At 38.7% G+C, this 19,168-nt stretch overlaps 1 protein-coding gene across 1 annotated transcript; it reads left to right on the forward strand.

Annotated features, from left to right (window-relative positions):
* The first annotated feature begins 3 nt into the window (after window positions 1-3).
* On the forward strand, window positions 4-15,612 carry LOC136263015 (IST1 homolog). Its single transcript, XM_066057454.1, has 8 exons — window positions 4-165; window positions 390-466; window positions 614-717; window positions 3,932-4,019; window positions 7,531-7,728; window positions 13,468-13,887; window positions 13,936-13,971; window positions 15,255-15,612. Exons 1-8 carry the CDS (start codon window positions 84-86, stop codon window positions 15,435-15,437), a joined length of 1,188 nt encoding a protein of 395 aa, XP_065913526.1. The 5' UTR covers window positions 4-83; the 3' UTR covers window positions 15,438-15,612.
* The last annotated feature ends 3,556 nt before the right edge of the window (window positions 15,613-19,168 follow it).

Here is a 19,168-nt window from a genome sequence, read left to right on the forward strand (position 1 = left end):
CGTGTTTAAAATCTTTTCAAGTTTCGACTATCAGTGTTTCATATTATTTTTAGGATAGTGGAGCGATAAAGCAGCGTGTAAAGATGCCACATTTTAAGCCAGATAAACTAAAGATTAACCTTCGGTTGTCTATTAACCGACTGAAACTCCTGGAGAAAAAGAAAAGTGAGTGTTCTATACCCACGTTGCGTTTTGGCCAACTCAATGAACATAAAACACGCCTGTTGGGCGTGTTTTAGCATTAAACCACTCTCTTATTTGTTTGCTCCGTGAGGTAAAGAGTGGAGTGAGTTATTTACCAAAGCAGTAATGCCTAATTTGAAGGATTCTTGTTAATGTACAGATAGGTTCTGGCTTTTGCACATTTTATTTTGTATGTTATTCTACAGCCGAACAAGCAATGAAGGCTCGCAAAGAGATAGCTGATTACATCAAGCAGAGGAAGACAGATAGAGCTAAGATCAGAGTAAGATGTTGTCATGTGGCTCATGTGATTTGCCTTGTGACTATGACATCAATAACACTTGTCATCTTGTATTCCATATATAGTAGCAACAGGATGGGTAGTGTTACTATACTGGGTAACATTATGCTGTGATCATCATGTTTACAGGTGGAACACATCATTAGGGAGGATTACATGGTGGAGGCACTGGAAATAATAGAACTGTTTTGTGATATGTTGTTAGCCAGATTTGGTCTGATAGAAACTATGAGGTGTGTATATGAACATGTGGGGTGTACATGTGCTTGTATGTATATATATGTGTTTGTGTTTGTTGTCTATATTGTGCGAACGTTCTTTAATGAATGAAAACAAAATTGGTATGACTTTGAAAATGAAAACAAAGATGCCTATGTGACCCAGATGTCCCAAGTACCGTATGGGTATTTAATTTCAAGGGTTTAAATCTTTGTGGATAGCCATTCATTAATTATTTTCGTGGGTTTAAATTTTTGAGGGTCAAACGTGAACTTGCACAACTATCCACGTGCTCACGTTTTTTAACGTTGGAAATGGCTGAGACCACGTTTTTTTGGTTGCGAGTCTGCTGTTCAAGGCTACCACATTTATCAAGAAATTTTGGAAGCTAGTTGTGGCCAGACATTTCCATGTCTACGAGAAGAAGGGAATCCGTTCGACCTGTTTGCCGTGTCAGTTGTGAGAGCTGGTAATATTATAGGCCACGTGCCAAGGAAAATTTCCGCTGCTTGTTCATTGTTCTTGCGGAATCGCGGGTCTATTCAGTGTACCATTACGGGTGGCCGACAATATTCAAGAGATCTTATCCAAGGAGGACTTGAAGTGCCATGTAAGCTTACCTTTAAAGGAGAGGAAAAGTATGTGGTGAAAGTCGAAAAATTGATTAAGCCAACAACTGATATTACTGTGTCCAGTACCTCTCCGTAGTTGCAGCCCCCACCACTATCGATGTAAGCAGCTCAGGGAGTAGCCAGGATGTGGTAACTACTGTGTCCAGTACCTCAACTGCAGTCATAACTCCAGCAAAGATGTCGTAGCCATAGATGGTGACAGTGTGATAGTATCAGACAGCAAGAAGAGAAAGGTAGTCGATGAAGATCATGTAAACGAGGGGGTGAGATAAATGATGGTGTTTGGATACGACTTCATGGTTCATTATTGAAGAATTCAGATAAGTTAATGTTGCTGTTGGGCAATGAGCTTGATGATAGAGTTATTAATGCTGCACAAAAGATGTTAATTGTCCAATTTCCTTTGTTGAAAGGTTTACGATCTACGCTAATCCAATACCACTTAGGATGTTGGACAAATAATTATTTGCAAATAGTCCACTGCCGATCTTCTCATTGGATTTTAGTAAGCAGCATAGGATGCTAACGTGGGGAGGTAAAGGTATATGATTCTCTATATGACAGAGTTGATGATGCCACTAATGTAAGCGAAAGATTGAGAAGACTTTTGCTTCTAAAGTCAAGTTTGTAGTGCCCATTGTGCAGAAACAGCAAGGATATAAAGATCGTGGCCTCTTTTCCATAGCTTTTGCCACACATTTGGCTTTTGGAAAAACTAGTTTTGAGTTTCAACAAGATTGTATGCGTCAGCACCTTATGAATGCATTGACAAACAGCACATTTGTGTGTTTCCATAATCACGGACTACACTTGATCAATTGTGCACTGTATATATGTAAATGCAATGATGATTTGGTAAATTGTTAAATCACACAATTATTATGACAATTGTTATAATGAAATCCATGATGTATATACTTCTAATAGCTATGATTGTCCAATACAGTCCACGATACCAGCGGAACGGAAGCCATTTAATATGATAGCTGGACAAGCTACCAAATATGGATGAAGATCTACCACCCACTGTGCAGCCAATGGTTTCATTACACTCATCCTCATGTCCACTTCCTCCGTCATTCCTTTGTCCAATTGCTGGCAGATTTCGGTTCCGTACCACTGTTGAAATTTGCTCCGTAAGAAGTCCTTTGCAGGCTTGTTAACTGACAGATCAAGTGGCTGTAGTCTGTCAGTGCAATTGTTTGGCACAGTTACATAAAGGATATTGTTATCCTCTAGCTTCTTTCAGCACTTTACTTGTACATTGTCCCTTAAATACATCAAAGAAAACCAGTGCACAATGGTCATTGCTAAGGCCAAGTGAAGCTCTTTCTTTTTGAACAAAGGGAAGAATGATATTATCTATGTAGGCCATAGATGTTTCTTTGTTTGCCCAGTGGTTGGCTGTACAGGTAAGGTGCCAGTCAGATGGAAAATTGCCATTTTTTTGGCAAACATTTAGGGGTGGTCCCTTGGTATGTCAATTGTATGGGCAGAAATTTCCCTGACAGCGTACAAGCAAAGATAGCTGTTATTTGCCTTTTGTCATCCACAGCTACTATTTCCACTCTCTTCATGTCCTTTCTTTCCATAGTCCACTGACTTGAAGGAACGATCTTAGTGGCTGTATGATCCCAGTTTATGACTAGGCTTGGTGGTATATCCTCCATTTCAACAGCAGCTGTTTACATGCTATACTATATTTTGATGTATGGAAGCCACTCAATGCTTGTCCAAGACCAGCTGACTGCATTGTGTATCTTGTCAAGTTCATGTTGCAGGTGGTAAAGTACAAGCATCACATGATTTTGTTGGGCCCCAAAATAGTCAGATGTTGTAAACAGCACATTGTCCCTTTAATCTCATCAAAGTTAATAGGATTAACTTTGCATTTGCTATTAGCTTTTCTCTTCGTATACCCAATCAATCTTTTCTTGTAGGTGACAATCAAGCTTCTCACCCAACAAGGGAGGCTTTCCCCGTTTCTTCGACGGTAGTGCATCGACACAAATCTCCTCTCCCACCTTTACTTCCTTGGATTTTATAGTTAATTCCCTTCGGTACAAATCCCTCCAGTCTCTAACGCTACTTTCTGCAACATCATATTTCCTTGAAGCACTAGCCACACCATGTTCACTGGCAAACTTCCCGATTATCGCTCTTAAAACTTTTGGTACGTTCCTCTTCTCTTCCCGTTACCCTGTGTACTGGTATCACAAAGCTCGCCATATTCAGCATTGACTACTTTAGGCAAGGTTTTAGGTGTTTGATGAAAGCCAGAATCGTCATCTGCTGGGCGCAGAAACTTTCGTAACGCCATTACTATCTAACATGTGTCAAACGAGCCTTTAAATGGGCGACTCATACAAAATTTTTAAAAGGTTATATTTTTGTGAATAGCAGGTAACCACGAAATCCATGGAAATTTAAACCCCTCGAAATTAAAGTACCCATACAGTAGTTACCCCTTTAAAAATAAGGACACCAATTTTTCAGTCATCTATATTACAAACACTATATGTAATGTGTTTTGTTACATTACCTCATTGTTACTGTATGCTGTTTTACAATGACTTGCTGTTCACTTGTACTGTAGTTACTGTGAAGAGGGCCTGCAAGAAGCAGTGTGTACATTAATATGGGCTGCCCCTCGTTTATCAGCTGATATCAAGGAACTTGACGAGGTAATGTACTACTGTTTGATGATAGGGTGTATGTAGGCTAGAGCGTCGTGGGATTATGGCTACATGGGATATTGGTTATCAGTGTCTTGTGGATGATGGGTCTTGGATGCCCCCTGGTCCTGGCTGATGTCCTGGTCCTGGCTGATGTTTACAACTTAAATATGTATGGGGTTATGTAATTGGGATTTGCTGATGTATATAGGTACCCGAAGGCGTGTATGTATCAGTGAATCCCGAGCAGTCATGATATGTACCACTCAGGGCATGCTCACCTAATAGGTGACCTGTATACTCACCCAGTGTGTTTTTACTATCTGATGATTGATTGTGGTTTTTAAAATTTAAGTGTGAGTTAATATAATCACTCTCAGAGCAAAAATTATTCATATGCTTCAACATACTATGTTACCATATAGCCTAAATATTTCAAGGGACAAAATTTTCGAGGTTGAACAATATAAAAATTAATTTTTTGCGGATATGTAAACAATCCCATATGTAATATATGGAGGTCTAAATTTTTCAAGGATAAAATTTTCACTGCTAAACTCCAGAAACCTTGAAAAAGTGAAATTTTTCTCATTCAAAAGATTTATGTAGGCTATACGGTAGTAAACTTAGGATTGTGGGTTTGAATTTTTATTTTTACTTTTTTGTGCATTAAGCCTAATAATTTTGCTATTGGGAGAGGAAGTACTACAGGTATATTAGGTGAACTGCTTATTAAATGGCGAATCTAATAATTTATTGCAAGGTGATAGGAGCAACCACTATTGAGTTATGGATCATTTTGTTAAGGGTTAGCATGTCTCCTTACCGAAAAGTTACTTACACAGATAGTTTTTGCTTCAACTGTTTTCATTAGGGTATCATTTTGATCCTTAGTAGAATGACATAAATTGAGTAGCCGTAGGACAGACACTTCAAAATTTTACTGTGCTTTGTGCAAGGCATGTTTATTTATTAAGTTTAAATAGTTTATCTATTTTTTATTTTAAATATAGTTTATAGTTTATTAATCCAGTTTTCTGGGTAATGTGGGTTAAGCAACACAGAGCTTTGTATTGTGGAATTTGGTTTAGAGTTTTAGCATAGTTGCACATGTAGTTAAACAATATTCTGTGATGAATGATCACTAAAATAATCATTTGGGCAATGCATGGATGCCTATTTCTACTCAACACTCAACATGTGTCAGCCATTGAGCAGAACACAACAATGGAGCTAATTGTGACTGCAACACTGAAATAGGTTAGTAACTTATATTTTTAACTCGCATCAAAAAACTCACAATGCACTGTAGAAATTAAGTACGTGACCAAAGTATTTTGAAACATGGAGACGTGACTCGCTGTTGACCGCTTCATAACGAGTAAGGCACTGTGGTTACAGTGTTCATCTAACATTCTCCAAGTAGCCCAGTGAACAGGCTTTTAATCAATGTGTATTTGTAGGCTACAAGAATTAAGTTACCCCACCTAGTGTCACCATGTGTGCCCCTATTGTGTAAACACACTTTTCATAATGGTTCAAAGTGTACTGTACTTTTAAACTGCTTTGGCATCAAAGCCATGAGCAAACCACTTTCCCATGATATTTCCTGGGCAATATGCTAGCTAAACCACTGAATGGAACCTTTATACATCAACACTTATTATCATGCATACTGTAGCATATGTATGAAATACCAATACAGTGAAACCATTCATTATGACATAAAGAAGGTTCTAATTCCACATAGTTGTTAGTACATGTAGCTCTACATCTGTAGAACCATGTGTCTGAGAACAGTCATTTGCATCTTCTTGAAAGCCTAGCTATTATATGGCCCTTCTCAAAATCCACCATACCAAGGTGGTATCTTAGGAATTAATTTTCTTATGAACTCCCAGGAAAAGGTATGTGTAGCAGATTTCTGTGTTGTCTAAATATCTTCCTTTTTGGAAGGGGAACTAGCGAGAATTCTAGAGTAATCCACTCTGATCTTGTCATGACCAAAAAATTAGTTACCTTCCTCTTGTGTTTTCCTTTGCAAGTATGTAATGCAGTGTAACCACATTATATAAATGTGACTGGATTTTGCAAAATCAACCATATGGGTACAAAAGCCTAAACCCAGCCAGCACAAATTAAAGTTGTTGTACTATCGGACTATCAATTTCCACACCAAACTCACCTTCATCTCATCGTGAAACTATTACCTTGGCCACTAGACAATTGTCCACCAAAAGTTCCATGCATGTTCTAGGTATTTCAATACATTTTCTGTGAATCAACAAGGCACCCATATGGGTGATTTTCCAATATTCAGTATCCTTGCACTGCAGATAGTCCAGGGACCAAATTGTTATATTGTTTGTAGTCATAGTGGTATGTTGCAGAGCATTCATACTAGGTTATGAAATTTAGTTTTCTTTCTTGTGTCATGTCCTTGCCAAGCATCCATTGAAACAAAAGTTTTTTTTTATTTGTAATGGTTTGCAACGAAATGTGCACAAATAAAACTTGGAGGAGTATGGAATCTGTGCAGATATTTTTTTTTATAAATTTGGTCCCTTGCATCAGTTAACTATTACTTGGCTGTTGATCTTGGCTATTTACACGTACACTGTAGTGTTGGGTACAGGATCTCCTTTGTAATGAATGGGTTTGTTGAATAGGATGTTGCACTGTAATTGTAAGCCCTCAACACTGATAGGAATTATAGCAATTGTATTAGTAAAAGTAGTCATGCATTGTGTACTTAAGGACTGTGAACAATAGAAAACTGATCAAGTTTAGCACTGTGTGCGTGCGTGCGTGCGTGCGTGCGTGCGTGCGTGCGTGCGTGCGTGCGTGCGTGCGTGCGTGCGTGCGTGCGTGCACTCTAGTCCTTGGATGCCTTTCTTTCACTATTCACTGGCATTCTTACAAATATAGTGCTTTTGCTTACTGTACATTATATACTGAAAATTTAGTTATGGCCAAAGCGGTTATTCTATGTGATGGTATCCCCATTTTGTGACTACAATACATAAAGGCAGCGGGGGTCAGTCTTGTAGTAAATGCACAATAACTTTTTCTTACCACCGGAGAGTGCGATGGTTTATGCTTCTTTGATATTAGCACAGTAGCTAACTTGTTGGAATAGCTGTTACATTTGTTGTTCAAAGCATAAATCGAGCACACTTGATGCAGTATCTGTATTCCCCCACCATAGAATGCTTTGTATAAGTAATACAATGCATCTAATATTACATACACCCCTGCACAGAACCATACCATTAGTGTCTTATTGCCAGACTACCACTTTTTCTCTTGTGTGTTGGTGGTAAAATAAGTAGTCTGGCAATGCGAGACTTTAGCATACTGGATGATACTGTGCACAATGACTGAACAGTAGATTCAGTCCTGTATGTATGGTCTATTGGTACATCCTACTTCTAGGGTGTTGACACTACCATCTAAAAGGTCTATTTTGTATATACAATACATTACTAGTGGGTCTTACATGTGTTCGTTCTTTGATTAGGTATCAAAGCAGTTGTGTTTTAAGTATGGACTAGAGTTTGGCCAGCAGGCTCGTAGCAACAAGATGGGTATGGTTAGTGAGAAAGTGATCACCAAGTTGGGAGTAGAGCCTCCATCACATCAAATGGTGGACAGCTACATGGCCATCATCGCTGAGAATTACAATGTGCCTTATGAAAGAGACCCCACCGCTGCTTTTGTAAGTTTTACAAATTTTGTTAGTCACTATGTGTGTCATAATATGAGCAGCAACGGTTCAATAAAACTGACTTCTGGCCACCAGATTATTATGATTCTAGCGTCGCAAAGTTGATTTTTGAATTATTAAGACATTTGTGCATATATGCATCAGCTTGTATTACACAGTAGTCATCGGCAAGTGTCCACACAATCTATATGGTGTGATGCTTGCTGGTTATTGCAACAGAACACAAGGAATGCATTATCACTTCAGAATCTAGGTCGATTTTATATATATGTTAAAAATAAATGAACTAAGCAAATACACTTGTGCATGTGTCTCGGGTGGAGAATTTAATAACCATGTGTTCAGAACAAAATAAAACAATGCTTAAATTTAAACAAATAAAATACAGTACATGTAGAGCCTCCTCTTTATACAAAGTTAATGATTATACAGCAGTAGTAGCTACATTAGCCTTATGCTAAGAGTTCTTTCATCTCTATAGCAACACAAACATTGCAGCCATTTTCCTGAACAGTTTTTGTACAGGCACTTATTGGAGGAGTTGTCGAACTATCCACCATGCCAAAGCTGTTTTATTTTTAGTCGTCAAAAGAGTGATAAATCTAATTAAGGTTACTGATAACATACTTGGCATGCATGGTTACCTGATAGGCGGTTTAAAATCCTGTTATATAGATTGCTCCATATTGTTTGTTCAGCAGCATGGTTGAATTTTTTGATATATGGTATAATAACCAGACAATAAGTGGCATTGTTTGTGTTGCTGTGAAGATGAAAGAACTATATATTTGTCACTATGAAGTGATGTCTTCACCAGCATTGCTAAGTTTCTGTTTATACTTCCTTGTCATATTAGTTAAAACACTATTGCAAGGCTGTAAGGAAAAGTAGACAAGGTTGAGAGAGAAACAGCTGTATGTGGCAAATCTGTAATGATCTCGATACTTTGGCAGCATGTGTTTTTTAACAATCATTTAGACAGTACTTAACTATGATGGTGTATTATTCAAGCTACCCACTGTTGCCGTGCATTATATGCTTCAGTTGGTTCTCTCCAAAAGTAACACTACCTAACAACTTTGCTTCTAAGGTAACCAGCTTCACAGAGTCAGTTTATAACAATGATTTGACTTGTTTTTTATGCATCACCACATATTTCCAGACATATTTTGCAAAATAATATCAAGTCACTTTTCACTAAATGTTTTTTCATATCGTGATATAGCTTTTTCTCTATCACGATTATTATGAAATGCTTCTATTACAATTATCGCGATATACGATATATCGTGACATCACTAGTTTGGACGTATGACAGAGTGACAGAGCATCTACGTACTGCTAGCACTGCTGTATCCTGCAGTAAAGGAGCTGTGTATTTGTTCTTGCTACAGACAAGTTGATTGAGAAAGGAGCCAAGCATATCTTTTTCAGCTGCTGTACAGATAAAGAACAGTACAAGAAGCGTCTCTGTAATCAGTCCAGTTACTATGGAAATTACAGATGATTCTGTGATAGCCAGTACCAAAGCTGTGATGCATTAGTGCAAATCAGCACCTACACAGTGGTGGAGAAAGAAACAGGACACCAAGGAGGACCAAAGTAAGTCAGGGCCATATGCATTGTAGCTGCTGTGGTACCATCCTTACCTCTTTCAGATATTGTATCCTAGATGTGGGAGTAATGCATCATGAGGGACTTTCTTTACACACACATACATGCATGCATGGACGCACGCACACACACACACACACACACACACACACACACACACACACACACACACACACACACACACACACACACACACACACACACACACACACACACACACACACACACATACATGTACAGAACATTCACGCAGACCGGGAGAGCTACAGTACCACATGAAGGATCCAGTGAAATCAGTGGATGCTCAACTGGTCAGTATTTTGAAACTGCAAGTAGTAGAATGGCCGCGTCTCTTTCAGTTATTGATAGTTAGGGTGTGCGTCCAGCCATGTAGTTGATTTGTGTCTAGCACCATTATTTCCTTTGTTGTGATATGCACTGCTTCATCAGTAATGAATCAGTAAACAAACAAACAAACAGCTTCAAGGAAAAATTAAAAATTTAACATCTGAGTGGGGATCGTAGAATAAAAAGCTATGAAACAAGGGAGGTCGTCTACAGCTACAGCCACATTTAATTCCTACTTCAGTCATATCTGTACCATGCACTGTATAAAGTAGGAATGCACAAGTATATGTAGCTGCAAGTGTAGATGACCTCCCTTGTTTCTAGGGCTGAAACGATCATGGTGTTTTAATATTCAAGTACTCTCTAGAGTTAACGATCGAGTACTCACGAATACTAGTTGCATGTAGTCATATCCATTTGACATGTTTTGTACCAACCTTTAACAGTTTACAGCTCTTCAAGTGATGCACACACTGTATTAAAATTATGCCAATCAAACTCAACAGTCTTCTTTGTGTCACTCCTGATGACTAATACACCTGTACATTGGGTCACATGGTCTTAACGAGTACTCAAGTACCAATTTTACTATCCAAGTACCAAATCCTTAATGGGTACTCGTCGAGTATTAGTATTTTGTTTCAGCCCTACTTGTTTCATTGCTTTTTTTTTCTAAATTTTTTTATGCAATGAACCATAACATTCTAATGTAACATAAATAGTATATAATATGCATGTATACAGATGAGTATTATTTATAATAGAGGTGCACCGATATGGAAATTTACCGATAACTAATATATTGGCTACAAAATTACCGATTCTGATGCTGATATTTAGTGGTAGTGGCTGTATCATAAAGGTTTTCAGTGTGAAAAATATGACGAAAATCCCTAAAAAGCTGTTTGCTAAAACCTTTTTTGTAAAGGGGAAAAAAACTTAGGAAAGAAGTGGTGATAAAAAGGTTTAAATGATTACCATACTCAGGATTAGAACCCCCAAACTTTGAAAATCTGCTTGTAACTTCAGCCTGGTGCTTTAACCATCGTACTACAAGGTCAACTACTGTATACTTCAGATTGTGCAATTGTAGTACTTTATATCTGCTAAAAGTCAACTTTTTACCGATTTCTGATATAGCGATATCGGTACCAATATCGATATCGGTGCACCTCTAATTTACAAGCGCAACACATTCTATCATACAGTATGGTAGTACGTGTATATTAGAAGGTTGCACATTCTCCCAAAAAATATTGACCAGAAACCAGCCTTGGTGTCTTGGCTTTAGTGTAACCCAAATTACTTCCAATAAGTTGCCATGAAAATTTTTATTTAGTGGAATTTTCTGCTGACTGACTGACTTACTGATTGATGCAGTGTGACTCGATAATAGCTAAGGCTACGGGCTTGATTTTTACTGCTGAACATCGCTTCAGGTGCCTTTTGGCATACCACAGTACGTACAATACACATATCATGGACTTACCTTTGTCCTCCTTTGGGTCCTAGTTCTTTTTGGTGGAAACGCAAGATGTCAGTTTGTGGTAGTGTGATGTATGGCTTCCTGTAGTTGTGCTGACTAGTTATCACGTTTATTATCTATATTATCCGGATTGATTGCAGAGACACTTCTTGTACCATTCTTCATTTTGTAATGCTGTGTAATGGGCAGGACATAACTGAAAATGAAGCACAATGGCCACATTGCTGGGGTGAATGTTCAGATGCAAAATTCTTTTCCTGTACGTCCCATTAAAAATTGGCACAATGAGTTGCACATCCTGCAGATAGTTTAGGCTCTAGCCACTCTAGATATTTTTGTTTCCATGGTAATGACCTGGTCAAGGTAGTGTTCTTCTCCTGAGTAGCTAGGCATGTGTGTAAGCCCCAGTGTTAGATCTCTCCCTAGAAAATGTATGGAAGATGACAGCAGGCTAGTTTTTAGTATGGCAACGCCCGTGCTTTTGCATAGAGTAAGAGTCTGGAGACCGTAGTATACGGTACTTGTGCAATCAGAATGCAAATGTAGTTTAAAATTGATAATTACCTGTTCAGGCTGTTGTACTCGGCAAAGAAAGCATGAAACTTCATACTTCTCACGGTGGGTGTATCTTGGAATCTTGCTCAAAGAGTATCAGCTGCTTTCCAACTATTCCAAATTTGGTCGCCATGGTTATTGTGTTATTCATGGTGCAAAACTACATGGTTTTTACGTCACAAATACTTGGATATTGCGATTTGGTTGGCTCTACCACTATAGTGGTAGTCACACAAGTACCATATACTATGGTCACCAGACCCTTCTTCTATAATGCGAAGGGGTGGGTGCTGCCAGACTAGCTAGTTTTGCCGATCACAAGTTTATCGATAGGCTGGTCAGTGCAAGATGCAACTTGAACACCTGTATTGGTTTCCTGGCGATGCTACACGTGACATAATCACCCATACGTCACTTGTTTTTAGTTTTGTACCATGGCTACCAATGGTGCTCAATAGAGAAGTCTGGAGAACTGCCTATTAGTTATTTAACAATTAAAGGGGTCAGTGGGAAAAGGGTGTAATCCACATTTGAAATATATAATGGGTGTATAGTGAGCATTAAATAGAATTTTTTGAATTGCCATAGACTAATATGAACTTTTAATTCCTGTTGCTAAATTTAGTGGAAACACTATTAACATGCCTAACCAAGCAATTTTGTTTTACAAAATGGCAAATCTCAAAATGTGGATTACCCCCTTTTCCCCTGACCCCTTCAATTACTGGCTATTACAAAAGCAAAATGTATATATCAACTTACAGCATTTTTCGAGCTCTACAAGATGCTGTGGCTAAAACATTCGGCACACTTTTAGAAATTTGTTTGATAATCCCTACTTGTAGGATATGATACCCAGTTCAGTGTCTGTGCGCCCCTATAGTATAGCATAAGTTGCCAATTATCAGTATCATTTCATCATGCAATTGTAATTCAATGGCGTATAAACTTCAGGTTTTAACCATTTAACAGAGCAGTCCTTCGTCTCTTAGCGCACCAAATTTTAATTGTCTCACGTGAGTGAACGTCTTGTTATGAAGAAAATTGCAGTGCCTATCGTGTGCCAATTATCAGTATGGGGTACCCATTATCGGCAACTGTACTTCCCTGATTGACCAATTATCGGCACAATGTGTGATTTTGTGTGTAACTCCATGATGGTTCGTTGGTTCTTTGTGAAATTTTTATGGGAGATGCAGTCCTTGGATAACTCCGTTTCACAGAAGTTTTACGAAGATGAGGCCAGCCATTTGAGAGATATTCAGGTTAGACGTAAAAGCATACTGATTTCCAATACAAAATTATTTTTACGCAATTCCATGCTAAACCAGAATGGCTTGTAAATCGCTTTAACAACAATAATTCCCGAATGAAAACAATTCTAAGAAATGTTTAAGAGGATATGACAGCCCATTATGGAACTTGGTAGCCTCCGTATACCCTGTAGCCTCTATAGTTTACAAGTGCCGATAATTGGCGACTTACGCTACATGTTGTACCTAATCCTGGTCCTGTATAGCTGACTTACTGTTTAGTTACTGGGTTGTATGCATAACTTTGATGCATGTGCATGTTTAGACCAGGCTCATGTTTTTACAAGAAAATGTACCCACAATTGCTAATCCCATGCATGTGCTTGTATTGATAAAAGTTCCTTCTAGTGTGTGTACAGTATACATGTATGTACTCATTGTTATTTAGCAGACACATGTTTTGGTGTTTAATAGGAGGACGATGAAGAAATTTCCACTGATGAGACGGCATTCATTCCTCCAGTTGAGAAACATGGGCTACCTCCTGGTGGTGGTTACAATTTCTCTGGTCCACCTTCAGGAGGAAAATTCCCATACCCAGGACCACCAACAAGTAATCCTGCATATACAGGACAACAAATGGGGAGTAGCAATTATCCTGGACCTCCTATGGGGAATCCCCAATATCCTGTTCCACCGTATGGTAATTCCCAGCCTCAACCTAATCAGCAGTGGCCTCAAGCACCAACAGGCCCCCCAGGCAGTATGGGAGGTCCTCCAGGAGGCATGGGCGGCCCCCCAGGTGGTATGGGAGGCCCCCCAAGTGGTATGGGAGGCCCCCCAGGGAGTATGGGTGGAGGATACAAAGCTCCTCCAAGCAATTATCCACCACAAGTAAGTGTCATTCTACTGTATTTGTGATGTACCATACCTTTCTTGTAGCAACCTGGTCCACCACCAACCAACCAGCTACCATATGTGAGTGTTTAATGTTGTGCATATGTGTGCGTCTGTATGTATGCAGGTGCACATGCATACCTACTGTATGTTTGTGCACACCCGCATGCATGTGCTCATGCACACACACGCATGTACGCACGCACACACACACGCACACATATATATAATCCAAGGCAGTGAGCCTTTAGTAGAATGTGCAGAAAAACTATCTAATTAAGCTAAACTATTTTCTAATGTACTTTACTACACAATTGCTACAAAACTACCAGTGCTTTCTGCTGTACTTACAGTACTTTCTGTCACTAACAAGTAAGTATACCCAAATTTATTAGTCATGCTGTACAAAGTGACTGGTAATGAAAGTAGCATTTCACCTTTGAATTTATTGTAAAAATGTGGGTGATTAAGTGAGTTGAGGAAGGTAAAAAGAAGTATAGATATTCTAGGGCAGATTTTAGAGTAAAGTGCTTTGCTCTATTTAAAGCCCAAGCAAATATAGTAGAAAGAACTCTTAGTTTTGTAATGATTATGTAGTGAAGAAAGTAGTTTAGCTTAGTTCAATTATTCTAGAGTGGACAGTTTAGTGTGTATTCTATTTAAAGCTTGCCACCTTACTTTTCAACCATCATGTTTGCATTCTTGATGTAGTTGCTACAAGGTAAACACTGTATAACCTATAGAGAATATAAAATGCTTAGAATAAAATTTTCGCTCATTCTGTTAATTCTGCTGTTCCGTATTCCACCTTTTCTATATTGTGTGAATGAGAATAGTAGGAACATGTACAATAATTTATATATTGACTTTACACGTCTTACCAAACTGTGATAATAGTTTTCTACCATTTGTTTTTGCATGCTTGTACCAAATTTGCATATTTTGCTGTATATAAAGTTGGAAAATTGTTTGGTTTGTTCACAAATATTGCTTTTGTACACATACAGTATGTATGATATAAAACTTCATTAACAAAAAGTGTACGAGGTACCCAATGTTGTTTATTATGCTGACATGAGCTGTTTTCAAGATCATTGTAGTGATCAATGATCTATTGGGCGTGAATAGGGTGTTCCAATTGAAATTGGTGAAAGCCTTGTAAACATATAATAACTTATCATTGAATACCATATGACAAGTAAACTTCTTTACAACCCATAAAAGGCTGCCCTGTGCTTGACAGTGGATCTAGTTAATTGTTGTGCTCTTCATAGTCTGAATATTTTTGGCAAAGATAAAGATAGATTTGCGGCCAGTGATATTATCTGTATAGTTGCAACATATTTTGTTACTTTGTTTTTCAGCCCAGCAATGATCATCCTAATCAGATGCCCAGTGGTCCAAATGAGAGCAGTCTTGACTCACTAGACCTACCACCTGTACCGACACATGCTCTCTCAGGGGGCAAGTCAGCTGGTGATGATTCAGGTGATGTGGACTTTGATGACCTCACACGACGCTTCGAACAACTTAAGAAAAGAAAATAACTGTTCTGTATTTGTGTATATTAATTGTTTGTCTGGTAATGCTTCTTTGTAAACAAGATACGTATGTAAATATAATATAAAAGAAATAATGTACATTGTATGTCATAAACAAAAGAATTTGAATAGGGTGTGGCTTCTACATGTATTGTTATTGTTATTAAAGCTTTACAGTGAAGGTCTGACATGGCATCCGGCGTAATTCCCCCAAAAGTATGTATGCGTAACGATATGGCTACATGTAAGGAATATACTGTGACAGTCGTGGGTAGCGGAGTGTTTGCCAGCTATGGCAGAATTCAGTCTCAAAAAAAGAATGAAGACGTTGACGTTGCTGCTCTTATCGTTCCACCTTGCCACAGCCAGGTCACTCGTTCCAGGCAAGTTAGTGAAGTTGGAGTACTCACAGCGAGTAGTACATGGGAAGTACGCGAGTGGAGATGGAATCAGTGGGATCACGTTTTTCAGTCAAGAGGACGATTACTTACTGGTCAGCACATTCGATGGTAAAACACTAATCGATACTGGTCCGTTCATTGATGTGGATGGGTGGAAAGTTCGTTCAGTTTACGTGCTAGGTCTCGAGTATCTGCAATACACTAGCCCCGCCCGCTCAGATGAACCTGTAAACCATGACCATTCGTTTTCTGATGCTGTACAAAAGTTACTTGAGGTAAAAGAAGTTGGTCTCCTACCAGAGGCAGCAAAAACTATAGGTCAGAGAGGACTTACTGGCAGGAACACACCTGCAGTGTTACCATTCTTCATGTTTGCTTTACGCATCACTCAACTCCACCTGTCTTCAACAGTCAGTAACACAACTGCACCACTCAAGCTGGAACGAAGGAGTGGTTGTAGGGATCAATGTCCTCCTTGTCCAGATGATAACTGTTATGGGATGTGTGGGTTAGCATGTAATTGTTGGAGATGGATATGTGGTGATTGCTGTTGGCACCAGGGTTGCTTTGACCATGATACATGCTGCCGAAGGAGATTTATTCAAACAAGATGTTTGTTTCCCTTTGGTTTTAACTGCAATGCACATTATTCGTGTTGAGTATATGTGTATCGTACATTTTAGTTTTGATTCAGTTGTTTTTAAGTGCAACCATCATGAAGTGTATAAGCTCCATTTTGTGTGCATGCGTGTACAATATAACTAGATAGCTAATATGGTTATTGTGCACATTTGCAAGTCAGTATACAGTATAATTATGGTTATGAAGATATTGTAGTTTTCAGATCAAAGATGGGCTCATATGCTGCAGTAAATATGATTGATCTGGGTTAGTAGCAACAGTAAATAAAGCGGATGCTGGTAACATTGCCTCAGCAAATAGTAGAGAACATGTTAACACTTACAGCTGGGCCCTACTTTTTAACAATTCAGATTTCTAGCCACTGAAATCTAGATCTCCTATAGCAACTACTTTAATGTGCAGCAGTATTGTGTTCAGTTTACTGCAGTTCTACCAGATCAGACACATTTTCCAAACAAGTTCAGAATAATATACTGTTACACATGATGACCTGTTGCTTTGTGTATAAAAGCTCAACAAGAAATAAACCACAATCAAACCTCTCAAAAGAGTCAACTTGAAATATGACGTACCTTCTGAGTTGGTCTCACCTTATAGAGACCGGTCTCCTTTACAGTAATCAGGTCAACTAGCTCAAGGCCCATGTCTGCAATATAAACTATCACTTAAAGATTACAAATTCCTAGCTCTGTGGGTAGATATGGATATTGGGTGAGTTTAGCAGCAATGAAGGTATTGTAGGTCGCCAAGATAAAGCCAAAAGAATTTGCTCCAACTCACAAGTTGATAGATAACTACACTGATCATGATAGAAAAGTACAGTAAATACACAAGAGAATATGCAATGGGACAATAATTACAAGAACATGAATATGATTTAAATAGTTTACAAAAATGAAAAGGTTAACTACTAAAAATAGCTATGTACGATGCCTAAAGTCTGTGCATGATGAGTTCAGATGTTTGTGCAGCTACATATAATGGATTCTGTGTATATGCTTCTACAATACTCCCTCCCCAATGAACTGCAAGGAAAGTAGGTGAAGTACTGAAGTGAGCTGTAAGGACTTGCTGTATGCAAACTTAAGTCTGTCTATAATGATACTTTTTGACATCCAGAGTGTAATGTTTATCAGAACACTTCAAACCTCGGTATGGTCCGTCATATGGTGGTTGTAGTGCACGCTTCACTTCATCATGTCTGACAAAAACAAAGGAACAGGAACTGAGTTACGTAAGTCTTCACTTACATGTGCTGGTCTTTGTTCCTGTTGAACAGTTGTTGGTCTAAGTTTCTGTATGATTGTCCTTTAATCATAGGCGTAGGAAGCGGGGGGGGGGGGGGGGGGGGGGGGCTGTGGGGGCTAATTCACCCCAATAATTTGGCTAGCCATTTCAATCTCTTAAGTACTCCACCAATCAGCAATCCATAAAGTAGTTGTGGCTCTATATACCTGCAGACCCCAGGGGCGGATCCAGGGGGTGGGGGGCTTTGGGGGCTGAAGCCCCCCCTTCATATTTAGGCTTTACTTGATCAATATGCTGAGTATTATAATGAAATTTTGTCTTAGCATAATTATATGATCACTACTAATACAAATACTCATAAAACCACCTTATAAACATCTTTCCAAGATATTATCAGTGGATTTATGCTAAAGTTTATGTAACAAGGACCCGGATCAGCATTGGAGGTGTATAAGATCGAGATACTCTAATAGAGCAGTCAGCTAACTACTCTAATAGAACATTCACTGGAAACATGTAGTTGGTTCTGTTATGGAATTTTTCCAAATCTGCCTCCACCTATACATACAATGAAGTGCATTGGTTTGTTTAAAGGGCTTCATTCATCCACTTGTGTAGTTAATATATATGGCAATACTTAATTCAGGTACACAATTTCCATTGAAAATGCTCTCAGATTCAATCTTGTATTGTTCAAATTTCAAAATTTTCCACTTTCAACATTATTATCCTAACATACACCTATTCAGTGTTGTGCAATTGTGAGAGGGATGCATCATGTACTTGGTTGTCTGTACTTACCCAAACTTTAGAGAGCCATACCTATAAAATGCCTTAGAGAGCCTTAGAGAGCCATAATGCCTTAGAGAGCCATAGAGCCAAAATGCCTTAGAGAGCCACACCTATAATCTAAAGTCAGTATATGAAATATCTACAGGCAGAAAATATTATGAATTTTATGTGGAAATGTCTCCAAATTGCAGTATTTTAGCATTATCAAAAATTTCCTGGGGGGGGCATGCCTCCAGACCCTCCTAGTTCCAGCATGCTTTGCACACCTCTACCAAAGAGATTAGTACCTTGAGTTAGCCCCCCCCCCCCCTTTTATAAATCCTAGATCCACCCCTGGGTGGCCAAGAAATGGCTGTGATGGCAGGCTAATGGCAAAATTTAATTACGACAATTCAGGTGAATTTGGTGCCGAATCCTAGCGGAGGAGGCAGCGCAAATTCACCTGAATTGTCGTAATTAAAATTTTTGCCATTAACCTACCATCACAGCCATTTCTTGGCCGCCACCTTGGATTTCACATCTTTTTTCACCTTGGCCTTTTTGGGGGCCGCACCTTTTTTTTACAGCTTGGCTGTTTTGGTTTAGATATAATATTACATAAAGCATACATTCTGGGATAAATATAATTCCAAAAAATGGGATCAATTAAGCGAT

The sequence above is a fragment of the Dysidea avara genome, chromosome 8 (assembly GCF_963678975.1).
Source record: "Dysidea avara chromosome 8, odDysAvar1.4, whole genome shotgun sequence".
In the NCBI taxonomy this organism is placed as follows: Eukaryota; Metazoa; Porifera; class Demospongiae; order Dictyoceratida; family Dysideidae; genus Dysidea; species Dysidea avara.

Bases quoted from the DNA above. Each gene is read 5' to 3' on its own strand.
- LOC136263015 (XM_066057454.1), top strand. From the start codon at position 84: ATGCCACATTTTAAGCCAGATAAACTAAAGATTAACCTTCGGTTGTCT. The intron at 166-389 runs GTGAGTGTTCTA...GTTATTCTACAG, and splicing joins ACTCCTGGAGAAAAAGAAAA to CCGAACAAGCAATGAAGGCT. The intron at 4,020-7,530 runs GTAATGTACTAC...TTCTTTGATTAG, and splicing joins ATATCAAGGAACTTGACGAG to GTATCAAAGCAGTTGTGTTT.